The sequence below is a fragment of the Melanotaenia boesemani genome, chromosome 20, assembly GCF_017639745.1.
Source record: "Melanotaenia boesemani isolate fMelBoe1 chromosome 20, fMelBoe1.pri, whole genome shotgun sequence".
NCBI lineage: Eukaryota > Metazoa > Chordata > Actinopteri > Atheriniformes > Melanotaeniidae > Melanotaenia > Melanotaenia boesemani.
In genome coordinates, this window is record NC_055701.1 from 18,313,042 (window position 1) to 18,325,394 (window position 12,353).

The 12,353-nt window shown below is 38.8% G+C and overlaps 1 protein-coding gene across 1 annotated transcript; it reads right to left on the bottom strand.

The window, feature by feature from the left end:
* Positions 1–1,057: 1,057 nt before the first annotated feature.
* LOC121630748 (otolith matrix protein) lies at positions 1,058–7,430 on the bottom strand. The gene is made up of 9 exons (XM_041971203.1): positions 6,802–7,430; positions 6,444–6,580; positions 6,010–6,112; positions 5,634–5,819; positions 4,981–5,155; positions 4,404–4,471; positions 3,356–3,540; positions 2,893–3,064; positions 1,058–2,736 (listed from the first exon to the last, which is right to left on the bottom strand). The coding sequence occupies exons 1-9, from the start codon at positions 6,890–6,892 to the stop codon at positions 2,726–2,728; spliced, it is 1,128 nt and encodes a 375-aa protein (XP_041827137.1). The 5' UTR covers positions 6,893–7,430; the 3' UTR covers positions 1,058–2,725.
* Positions 7,431–12,353: the final 4,923 nt, after the last annotated feature.

Consider the following 12,353-nt stretch of genomic DNA (forward strand, 5'->3'; position numbering starts at 1 on the left):
TGGAGTCAGTGCCTAGTGCTCACTAGGGATTTCCAATCTTATAGCTGGTGGCTATGACAATCTAATATACATTCTATGGCTGAAACTAGGCTGTTATTGGACTGTTAATGACAATGCAAGCTGAAATTTAGTCAGTAACAGATTTTCAGTCTCTTTATTACAGAAAGCTATACTCAGAAGCTACTGCAAATTACTGCATGAAAAATGTCACTAGAAAATGCATGTAAAATAATATGAACCCTACAGAGCTCCAAAATACATTTGCAAAAGTAAAAAGGATTAATGTTAGATGTTAGATTCTTTATTATCTGTGTTTTATAAGTTTTGTTTTGACTGTGGTGACCCCTAGTTAAACTTACATTTTTTTCCCTGTCTGTGTTATTCATGCAAATTGTATAAGTGCAAACATGAAACTACTAAATTTCTTATGATCACTTTCCACCACAAGCACTCACACACTTTCCTCTATTTCACATCCACACCTAAAGGCTGAGAGGACAGTACTGAGACTGTTATACTTATTTTTATTGGTGCATTACAGCAAAATGGGCAGTGATAGAGCTGAGGATTGAGAGTGATTGCAGCACTCTGCTGCAGTGCAGTTCAATCTACAGTATCTGCACGCCGCTAAATGGTACTACTCCATCATTAACTGGCTTTCTCTGAAAGATTAATGTTGTAAATGAGGTAAAGCTGTGCTACGGGGGGCATTGAGTCTGCCCTGAGTGGTCTGTTTTTACACGGGGACCCCCTATAATGATTGCATGTCCCTGATTCACCATTTTTCTGTATCCTGATTTCTCCTCTTGTTACTTTCTTTTATTCCCAAAGAGAAGGAATAAGGAAAAGGGGCAAAATCGCCTCTTCTGAGTTTGAGTTCATGTGATAGACAGAGCTCTGAGTATGATGGAGCAAGTGGGATATATCAAGCATAATTAAGTTCCATGCAGATATCATATAGCTGTGTCAGGATAATTAGAAGTCAACTTGAAAGGATGAGAGGATTATTTTCTTTATCATTGTTCATTTAATTGGTTGACAAAAGAAAGTCTGCAGCGCTACACATTAAGGCAGTGAGGACTATTTACATTTAGCTCTGTTTAAGGCAGTCTGACAACAGTATAGAAACAAACAGCACCAATGGTACAAACCAGAGATGAATTTGGACAAAAGAAACACACAGATGGCTAAATTTAAAAGTGAAGGCTTTTCGTTTTCTTTCGAAGCGGAACCTAAAAACCTGCAACTGGATCTCTTGTACCAGCTGGAGATTTTTCCATCATTTCGTATTACAAAAACACAGCTTGACAAGGAGAACTTCATCCAGCTTATCAATTTATATCTGAGCTCAGCAGTGCAGCATGGAAAAGGGGGAAAATGGTGGACATTATATGAAAAGCACACAGTTAAAGTCTGCTATGCATTTTACAGTACATGATTCATTAGGTCAAGTAAGGCTCATAAACTGGTTGGTGGTTTTACTGTGATTCTATAACTATAGTGCCTTAAACATGTCAGAAAAATAAATGATCACCATGCCTTCATAAATAACTGAACTGACTAAAACTACCAGTAACCCCAACCTCAAACATCCTCCTGTTAGTAACTCTTTCTGCCCATCATGATCAAAATCTCACCATTATTGCAGTGTTAATATATAAATCACATTATAGAGATTAAAACAAAACTGTTCATGTAAGTAAAAACAGCAAAGAAAGAAATTTTGTGAAAACATGTTGGGAAACCTAAATGATGCAAACAGATGAGAAAATTAAGTTTCACTCATGAATCACTGAAAGCAACCCAAGCTTCAGCTCCCTTTATCCTGACCGTATAGCGTTACAATACACTGTGAGCTGACACAGTCCGGCCCACCACATCCGACGTGAGAAAGCAGTGATCCAAAGTAGTGAGCTATACAAGCCATGGGAAAGTAGCAATCCTATCAACACTGACACATTAGCACATAAATGCAAACACACACACTTTTCCTCCATCACACACAAACAGTATAATATGCCAGACTGCCAGGGAGGGTAATAATGGCTGTGGGAAACTCTGTGTACTTACACACACATACACACGCATACACTTACAGTAACTGAGATTCCTAAGCTCAAAGTTAATAGCACCCAGTTGTTCAGTGCCAGAGACAGACCCTGGTTGGGAAGGAGGGGGTGTTCTGAAGCTTACAATATGGAGGATAAAATTTCTCAACAAACATGCAGGATAGGAACAGACTTTGTGATGGACGTAAATATAATTAGGTCATAGGGGAGCACCTTTAATGTTTTAAATCCTGATCAATATCCTATGAAAACAGATCAACTTTTCAATACCATCAGAGCAAGCAACTTTTTTTTCCTCTGTTGTCACATATTTCTATCCTATTATTTTATATTCCCCACCCTTTCTTCCTAGTGTCCTTTAATGAAAATACCATGCTCAATTTCATGGACATTTTAATGGCTGATTAGCCCTTCTTAGTATTGTCTTACCCTGCCAGCCGGCATATTAGAGGACATACTAAGTTGGAGGAGGGCAGGGAAATAATAATAGAGATTTGGCTGGTGAAATGAAGGGAGAAAACAAACATGAAGAGCAAAAAGAAGGAGAGATGGTGAGTCAGAGGGACACAGATGGCAGGGAGAGGAGGCAGAACTGGAGGATGGAGACAGCGGGATGGGGTGTAAGTTGATGCGCTGGATCTCTTCCCCTTCTTCCATCAGCAGAAGCCTGTTGGAGGAAATGTGCAATAATGAGAGCAGCTGCAGTGGTTATGCTCACATACACACACAAAGCAGACAACACTCCTCCAGCCACTTAACCGCCCACTCTTCATCAGCAAATCCACATAAAAACAAGCAAATAGGTGCACGTCATCACTCTTACCCTCACACTCAAAGGCTCGCAGCACACTGGTGTAAGTGGGGCCCAGCCAAGAGGTGTAGTTACTCAGAACTCTCTGCAGGTGGTGGGTGGCATCACTGAAGAGCAGATCGGATTGGCCATAGCCTACTGAGCTGAACAGACTGAAGCCCACAGTGGCGTTGCCAAACACATTCTGCAGCAGAAAGACAGTGTGTGACAGCACTTAATTCATGAGGGCATGCATGAATCCGCGTTGGCGTGTTCTGTGCACATGTGTTTTTGAGATTGCATGTATGTGCAGCCAGGGGATCGGCACAGGATGTATCAGTCCTCCTGGCATCTCCCACACACCACTAAAGAAGGTTTGCAATTCTTTGCAGACACTCACATAGTGAAATGTGCTGATCGATGACACTAATTCCACAGAGATATACGATATCCATAAACACACATTTCTGGGGCTAAACACACACAATTCACCCACCTGCAAACGTTCCAGGTATTTCCAGACACGGCACTTATCCTCCATTCGTACCACTACAGCATTGGTAGGGACTGCTGCCAGGTGGCATCGGTCAAACTCGTCAAGACCTGCCTCTGTTCCATCTGGACACAGCAGCTTGAGGTCCTCCAGCTCCAGGTCCAGAGCCCAGGACTCCTGATTCTTACCTGGGCAGAGTGAATTTAATTAAGGGAGATGGAAATTATGGGAAATGAACTAATTTAATGCTTGAGTGATGACTTACGCCATTTTAAACCAAGAACAAGGTAAGTGTGTTTGATTGTATACTAATTTTTCATGATGACACATTCATCAAATGATTTATTTTTCAACTGAATATCATGTGTTGACTCGGTGCATGGATTTTATTTAACATTTTAACCCTGACTGATTACCTTAAGAATCATAATATAGAAACAAAACAACAAATTATGTGCAAAGAGGTAGACCACCTTGAAGCTATGCTGTCCTGAGGTATCAGCACAGGCCTACGTTTTGTTGACCCTTCCTAATTGGTGTGACTCGGGACATTTTTGAACCATATGACAAAGCATGCTTCATTAAACAGCTGCAGTGTTTGCGGATCTGGCGTCAAACTACTCCTTCTCAGCTGTACCAGCGGAGTCTGTGTAGCATGACGGCGATAATGATTACCATTAATTTTGGATGCTGCCCAAAGCCGAGGAGCAGATGCAGCAAACTGAGATTTAGGGTCCTAGCTGGACAAAACTGCCTGCACCCATGTTTTTTGGTCCAGTCTGTGTAATATCTGTTTTTTTGGGGGGGTTTTTCCCCCTTGTGATTTCTTTATTTCATTTCACTGTCATTAATCTATCTCACTTTTGGAAGTAGACATTATGCACCATATCATTTCACATTTGTCATTTATTCATTATATTCTGGATTCCACAAAAATACACTGACACACACTGACATCTTGTGTCTTGAAAAGGAATTTCTCTCCACTGCTTCCAAGAAATTATAAATGAGCTGTGTGTACTTACAAAGTTTAAAAATTATAGACACTAACCATCCATGTTATCGAAGACTGTTGTGTGTTTGACAAAAGCAACGTCACCAAGGTTTTCAGCTACGCACCTAAAAGAAATATGAAACAGTTCACATCACAGAGAGAAAAGGCAATCAGTGCAGTTCCATCTTTTTTTTTTACATACTGTTCCTCTGTAGTCCTTTTATTCCCATCTCGAACATAATAACTACAATTACAAGGGTCCTTTTACACAGCAGCTTGCACAGCAACACACTGACATTCCATTATCAATAATTATAACATGCAATGACTAGAAATGACATTAAAAAGCAATTACGCTGCACAGGAATGGATCATTCTAGTAATTTAATGTCATTTTTTGTAGTTATAGTGATAATGAGTGGAGAGCTTTTGTTAATGTTATATTCCATGACTTAAAAAAGGCACAGCAATATAATTACCTATTCATCATTGTATCATTATTATCAAAGCTGTATTATTTTACATAAGGTACATTATCCTTGACTGAAATAGATATAAAATAGACTTTTCAAATACCCCACCTCTGAGGTCTCCTAGTGTATTATTTCCCATGTTGTTGGTGTCAGTGTTGTACCTCAGTGCTCCTGCCTCGCCATAATGCCTCTCTCTGTGGTTGTTGGCACAGATGTGTCTGTCGTTTTCGTCTCCTATGCAGGCCTCACAAAGGTTCTTTGGATTGATGCCTTTGGGATCGTGCTGAGGGTCCTTAACACCGGGCACGCAGCTGTAACCAAAGAAGTTCCCCACCACTAGCAATAAAAACAGAGAATTAGTCTGAGTAAAAGGAGACAGCATAAGAGCATTCCCTCTCCCACTGGGTTGGAAGTCTGTGATTTAGCCCTGTTTATTGCAGAAGAAAACAGTTTTGTATTGTCTAAGTATGGAAACTTCTTGCCTGAAATGCATCTCCATGGATTGTGGGCCTTTAAATTCAAGCAATTTTGACTTAAGATTATATAAAACTTAATCAAAATTGTAGATGAGTCAAACAACCTTCTAATTTTAAAGTGAGGTGTTAAACTACTGGCCATAGACCTGCAATAACAAATAATAAAAAGTGTGTAATTGTGTTTATCGTCACATCCCCATACTCATAACATCCCAACTCTATCACTTCTCTTTGTTCCACCATGCTGATTCCCCTTCTCCCCTCTAGACTTCATACACCTTCCATGCATCAGCACACTCCTACACACCCCATCTCACACCCGTCATACTCAGCCTCACCTCTGGGGAAGTTGCACTGCTCTCCTATGCTGATTTGGGACGTGTTAACCAAGTAGCCGATGGGAACAGTCCACCCCACTGTTGTTCTCATGCCAGGGTGACAGGAGCTCCGCTCATGCATCTCCAGCAAGGAGAGGTCTGATGAGGAGCGACGGGCCATTGCCACCACGTAGTAGCTGATACCATCTGATGGCAGAGAAGAAAAGTAAAGAAGAAAAACTAAATGAGCAATTCTGTACAATACATTAAAATAGACCTAACACTTAGTAATATTAGCCTTAGTAATGTTAGGTGTCAGCCCTTTCTGAACCAACTCACATTAGAGTCTGAATGTTTTTCTGTATTAAATGCAAAAGAGTGCTATTGTGTAACTTACCTACTCCATTGTGGGACTCTCCCGCTGCAAGTTCCAGACCATGGCAGAGGCCTGCTGCATAGATGTCATCTGCAAACATGGAGGCTGCATCTGCTGTCCCATTCTGAGACAAACATATGTTTTTATATCAGAGAGGCATCCAGCTGTTTTGAACAGATAGCAGCATAAAGCATTTTTTCAGGTTTTTCCTTAATTGATGAGTTATTTGTTTCTGTTGTATTTAGTTTTTTATGTATATTTTGTCTTGTTGCATTTTGCAAAATGTCGTTGCACTTTTAGTTTTGTTACTGATTTTGTGTATAGTTGTTGTGAGTTGTACCTTCCTTACACAGAAGGAATATTATAAATACATAACAGATTATCTTAGAAAATAAAATATTAAAAATTTTCAAAAATGCGGACTACATCTTCTATTAATATTTATCATTGTGTACCTTGATTTTCTCCATACAATCCCTGGTATTCAGGCCACGGACACACTGCAGTGTTCCTCTTACGTTCTGGGCTGTAGCATTGCCGGCCAGGTCCAAACACTTCTGCTCTTCAGCATCCGACACTACACACCAAGAGACTAAACCAAGAGCAAAACAGCAGAGAAGATTTATGGATTAAAAATTATATATATATATATATATATATATATATTAAATATTCAAGTAAACATATCAGTTCCTGTAAACTACTCAAGGAAGATAAATCTATCACTTCATAAACCACCTTGAAATTTCTGTAAAACATTTAAAGTAAAACTTTGTTGAGCATTATCCTGTCTATCTAATATTCTAAAATTACCTGTAGATTTTTGATTTGAAACACAGCTGACACTCAGAAGAGGCAGAAAAAGCAGGAAAGCTACACTCAGTCTTCTCTCTGGACACTCCATGTCAGCTCTGGTTGGAAACCTGCTGCAAACTAATTCTGCAATTCAACAGAGATGAGGGGCAGGTGGCTTTCATCAGAGAAAAAAAGTGATTCAACTAACCCTCTCTCTCTCTCATAACCTTAAACAGGGAGAGGCGGTCTAAAATAAGAGAGTGAGGCTGGTAGGTTAAAGTAGAAAGAAGAAAACACTGCATTATTCCTCTATGCCTGACTCTTGAACCAGTCCTCATTAGATAATCCTTTCTCCATCTCATGATACAGTATAGCATTTCTCCCTCCAATTATCCACTGAGACTTATACCCTGTGGAGGGGATTGTGGTAGACACATGTATGCTCAGAGTAGCTCAGGTCAGCTGGCACAAAGTGTCAACCAGGGGTCTTTAATTAAAAAAAAGCTGTGGACAATGTGTCTCTGTGCTGGAGCGGTGTTCATGGTGAAAAGATACTGGCTGGGTCTTGCTCCGACTCAGTGGAGACTGAAGCCCCAGGTAAGCAAGAACAAACAGCACTGGCTATTGTTCATGACCAGAGGACCCAGTGGAGGGAATACATATCGGCCGCTGGATAGAATTCTTTCATTTACTCTCTCTCCTTTTTTTTTTTTTTTTTTGCACAGAATCACACAAACCTTCTGACATTTCTCTGGACATTCACCAAGCCAACTACAACATATATAGTTCATAGCAAATGAATGGTTAAATTAATTTATATCACCATCCACTTTCAGTTGCAACATTATGCAATTTCCGATCTGCGTGACTACCCAGGAGATGAAAGCTCACATTTGTTTTCATGCAGTTGTTTTTAGAGAAGGGTAAGATGTGATATCTGATCTGTTGTACACTCAAGTGTACAGAGAAACAGAGGGACTTTTCAAATCAAGCACTCACATGCTTTCGACAGCAATGTGAGCTTTTGATAGGTTTCCAGTGAGAGTAAACAAACTTTTCCCCACAGAAACCACAGAGTTGGTAAAACACCCAAATTTTAATACATTCAATACTGCAAACAGAAAAGTAGATGATGATGCATAAATTTACTTTTAAAAAGATTATATTTTGTGTTTGATGTCACATGCAAATCATCTAACCCCTGTTTATAAGGGGAAGGCAGTTTAAGACACAATGCTGAAACTGGTAAACTTCCTCAAAACTCAAATACCTGGACATATCCTTTAGCATTTCTGGTGACTTTACAAGACATCCAGGTGACCCATGTTATGTGCAGGAATGCAGCACATACCATCACAGATACTGGCTTTTAAACTGTGCACAGCTAAAAAGTCAGAAGGGCTCCCTTCTTTAGCACATTTTTTTTTTTCATCCATGATCTTGAGATGAGAATTTTATTTTAGAGATTACAAAACAGTTTTCAATTTTACCTTCAACATACAAAAAATATAAATTAACACTGTCCCGAGAAGACATTGTGGCAGTATGGTTTGTGGGTCTTTGTGTTTGTGAGCAAGTTTTAATTTGCATTTGAGAATGCAGAAATACACTGCGTTTTACATAATACGTTTACCTGATATCTGACAAAAATTAAATGTTTTATTTTATGCTGACGATGTAGTCCTTTTTATTCAGGCTAAAAACATCCAAAAAGCATATTCAGTTCTTATAGGTGCCAAACAGACTTAAGGATTTCTTTTTAAATCATGGCTTGCAGTGAATATTGAAAAAAAAAATTAATAAATAAAAAAGGTTATGTTAAGGTCAACACTGGTAAATGTCATTTACATAAATTTTAACAAATTAGGTCATTTTTGACAGTCCTACAAGGGAATTTAAGGTAATATTAAATTACTAGTCGATCCTTTACAGGAGAAACAAGTCTTAAATTGATAAAAAAAAAAAAAAAAAAAAGAAAAGAAAAAAAAAAAAAATCACTCTTCAAAAAAAGTTCTTCACAAGATCAATTGACATTTTATTGTTGTAACATCCCAGACAAAACATTAAATTCTTAGTTTTAACTTTAGGAAATCTGAAATTAGTTTGTTTTATAAACAAGGTTCTGCATGGGTTTGCTTCTCTTCCTTTAAATGATTTTTTTAAGATAGAGGCCTAACTGTGACACCTGGGCCACTACAAGCAGAGACCTTGTGGTACCATTTAAACATACATTTGAAAGTACTTTGAAGAAAGTGAATTCTGGCATAGTTTACTTCCTTTTATAAAAAAAAAAAACTGTTCAACATATTCCATCTTCAAAGTTCTTTGTAACTCTTGTCTTATATATATATATATATATATATATATATATATATATATATATATATATATATATATATATATATATATATATATATAAGACAACGGGGATCACACTCCTCAGCCTCCCTGGTAAGGTCTATTCTGGAGAGGAGGCTCCATCGTATAGTCGAACCTCGGATTGAGGAGGAGCAGTGTGCTTTTCATCCTGGTCGTGGAACAGAGGCCCAGCTCTACACCCTCTTCAGGGTCTTTGAGGGGGCATGGGAGTTTGCTCAACCAATCTACATGTGCTTTGTGGACTTGGAGAAGGCATTCAACCATGTCCCTCGGGGACTCTTGTGGGGGGTACTCCGGGAGTATGGAGTGCCGGACTTGCTTGTACGAGCTGTCCGGTACCTGTACGAACGGTGTCAGAGCTTGGTCCGCATTGGCGGCAGTAAATCAGAATCGTTTCCAGTGTGGGTTAGACTAAGGCTGCCCTTTGTCATCGATTCTGTTCATAACTTTTATGGACAGAATTTCTAGGCGCAGCCGAGGTGTTGAAGGGATCTGGTTCGGCGGCCTCAGGTTTGGGTCTCTGTTCTTTGTGGATGATGTGGTTCTTTTGGCTTCATCAGGCCATGACCTTCAATTCTCACGGGAGCAAAAAGCCGAGTGTGAAGCAGTTGGGATGAGAATCAGCAACTCCAAATTCGAGACCATGGTCCTCAGCCGGAAAAGGGTGGAGTGCTTTCTCCGGGTCTGCAATAGGGTCCTGCCCCAAGTGGAGGAGTTCACATATCTTAGGGTCTTGTTCACGAGTGAGGGAAGGATGGAGCGGGAGATTGACAGGTAGATCGGTGCCGCGTCTGCAGTGATGCCGACGCTGCATCGGTCTGTCATGGTGAAGAAGGAGCTAAGCCAAAAGGCAAAGCTCTCGATTTACCGGTCAATCTATGTTTGTGTGGGTAGTGACCAAAAGAACAAGATCGCGAATACAAGCGTCCGAAATGAGTTTTCTCTGCAATAGATAGATAGATAGACGTGTATATGTTATTGTTTTATCTCTTCTTTTATGGTCTTGTCATTTTTCCTGTCATAAGACTACAGCTGTAAATTAGCAGTTTAGGCTTTAATCCTACATGTTTATATCATGCATTCTTATACCAATGCTCATTAACCTCTTCCACTGCCCCAAATAAAAAATTTGTATGTGATGTCAAAATTACTTCTGCAAATTTTCGTGTAAATTTTCTTTATTATAGTTTATTTATTCTATGTCAGTGCAGGCCAAATGGCTGCTACTGTTTTCCACAGCAGTCACAGGTCAAAGACATACTGAGATCTGTTTGGACTGACAAACCCAGTCATTGACTAAAAGGTAGAAATAGTTTGGTTTAGTATTTCCTCATTCCAAAATGGTGCAAAATCATTTGTCTTTTATACAAAAAGTGTGTAGGAAGCAAGTTTTGCCCCAATTTAATCTGCCACTCAAAATAGATAATTAAATTGATGAAATGACTATGCTATGGTTTAATAGCTATAGTATTTGTCCTATTTACTTTATCAAATAGAGTAAGCAAGTAGACATTAATTGATGCTCAATGCCATTGTTTTTCCCAGTAATGTAGGCTGGCTATTCGAAGTGACACAAAGAAATAGGGAAGATTATTGACTTGTGGTCAAACCTGTGGATATTTAACAAATGTCATATGAAAGCTGTTAAATATTTCTTTAGCCTACATTGATCACAAACATCATTGTAATCACTGTGGAGGTGAGTTTTACTCATTAGTAAGTCAAATCTTACCCACACAGACCAAACACAAGTGGATGATATTTTAGGATAGTTAATTTCTTCCCTGAGGCTATTTAATGAGTCATACAGCTTGTATTTGGAGTGGCTGTGCTCATGCACCACTCCTTCACCAAATTTAAAAAAATCAAAAGCAAAAAAAGTCTCAGTCTGAAAGGCTTTCATCAGCAGCTTATTAGACATTGAAACTGTCACAAAATAACATATTTCAAAGTGACACAAGCTACAGTGAGCAGTTTCTACTCAAGCTCAGGATTAACAGCGTTAATTTTTTTAACAAGCATTAATGGGTTTTTTTTTATTCAAACTTCTTGCTCATTGGCCACATGCAGAGGCTTGCAGTCCATTTTTTCCTCAATGTCTTGTCATGTCACAGGATCAGGAAAAAATGGGTTTATTTTTCAATTTTTTTTTCATTTATGTATTTTTTATTTTAAAATAAATGTGGTTTGATCCTGTGGATATAAGTTTTGAAGGCAAGACAATCAAGGTAAGACATTTTATGACTATATTTTTCAAACATGATGCATATATTGGGCCTTCTTTTGCCTCTGGTTTGGCAAATCTTGGTCATAGCGAGATGAAACTCACAGTTTTGGAATCTGTGAGATGTGAGCTTTCAGTAGAGGAGTCATTTGTCCATGTTCATGCTGTCGGATAGATGGCATGTGTTTACATATTTTTTCGGACTTTGTGTACCTGGTCTTTTAATTACTTGTCTTCTGTTTGGTGGTCATAGAAATGGTTATATTGAGCTGTTAGCTGAGATTCTGAATGCAAAGTTAAATAATTTATAAGCAAGAAATCTGGATAATGGACCACTAAAGGTGCATGGATTGAAGTTATTGTGCATATTGTGAATAATAATATCACCTCACAATCTATACGTAGTGAGATTCTGATTCCTGTTTTCTGCATGCTCACCTGATGGCTGAAACTCATCAGATATTCCATCTTTAGAAGGAAGCAGCTTCACAGCTTTAAATTCATCCTGCTGACTTCTTACCTTTTAGTTAGTAAATCCTCAAAATTGAATCCTTCTTTGTTGTAAATATTTGATTTTATACATATTAAGAATTATTTTACCTGTTGCAGTAAATTTAAGAAGAATGGCCAGAAGATATTGGTGAATGAGGCCCAATGATTTTTAGACAGATGAGGCTGAAGTGAAGATGTTTGGTCATAACATACTATGGTTTACTATGGTTTTTACTATGGTTGGGGAAAACCAGATACAGTACAAACACTTCATATTAACTGTTAAGCAAGGGCGGTGAGTGGGCTTGTTTGGTCGAATGGTCCTGGGGAACTCGCAGATACTGAATCAACTATGAACTCCTTTGTATACCAAATCATTCTAGAGTTAGATGTGAGCCATTTGTCTGTCAGATGAAGCTTTGCTAAAACTGGGTCATGTAATCCAGTTAGGTCATGCAAACAATCCCAAACACAG

What these genes read in the sequence shown, in the direction of transcription:
- LOC121630748 (XM_041971203.1), bottom strand. Translation starts at nt 6,892, where the DNA reads ATGGAGTGTCCAGAGAGAAGACTGAGTGTAGCTTTCCTGCTTTTTCTG. An exon ending in GCAGTGCAACTTCCCCAGAG is followed by an intron (nt 5,156 to 5,633) that starts GTGAGGCTGAGT and finishes TTTTATTGCTAG; the next exon opens with TGGTGGGGAACTTCTTTGGT. An exon ending in GGCGAGGCAGGAGCACTGAG is followed by an intron (nt 4,472 to 4,980) that starts GTACAACACTGA and finishes TATTTCTTTTAG; the next exon opens with GTGCGTAGCTGAAAACCTTG.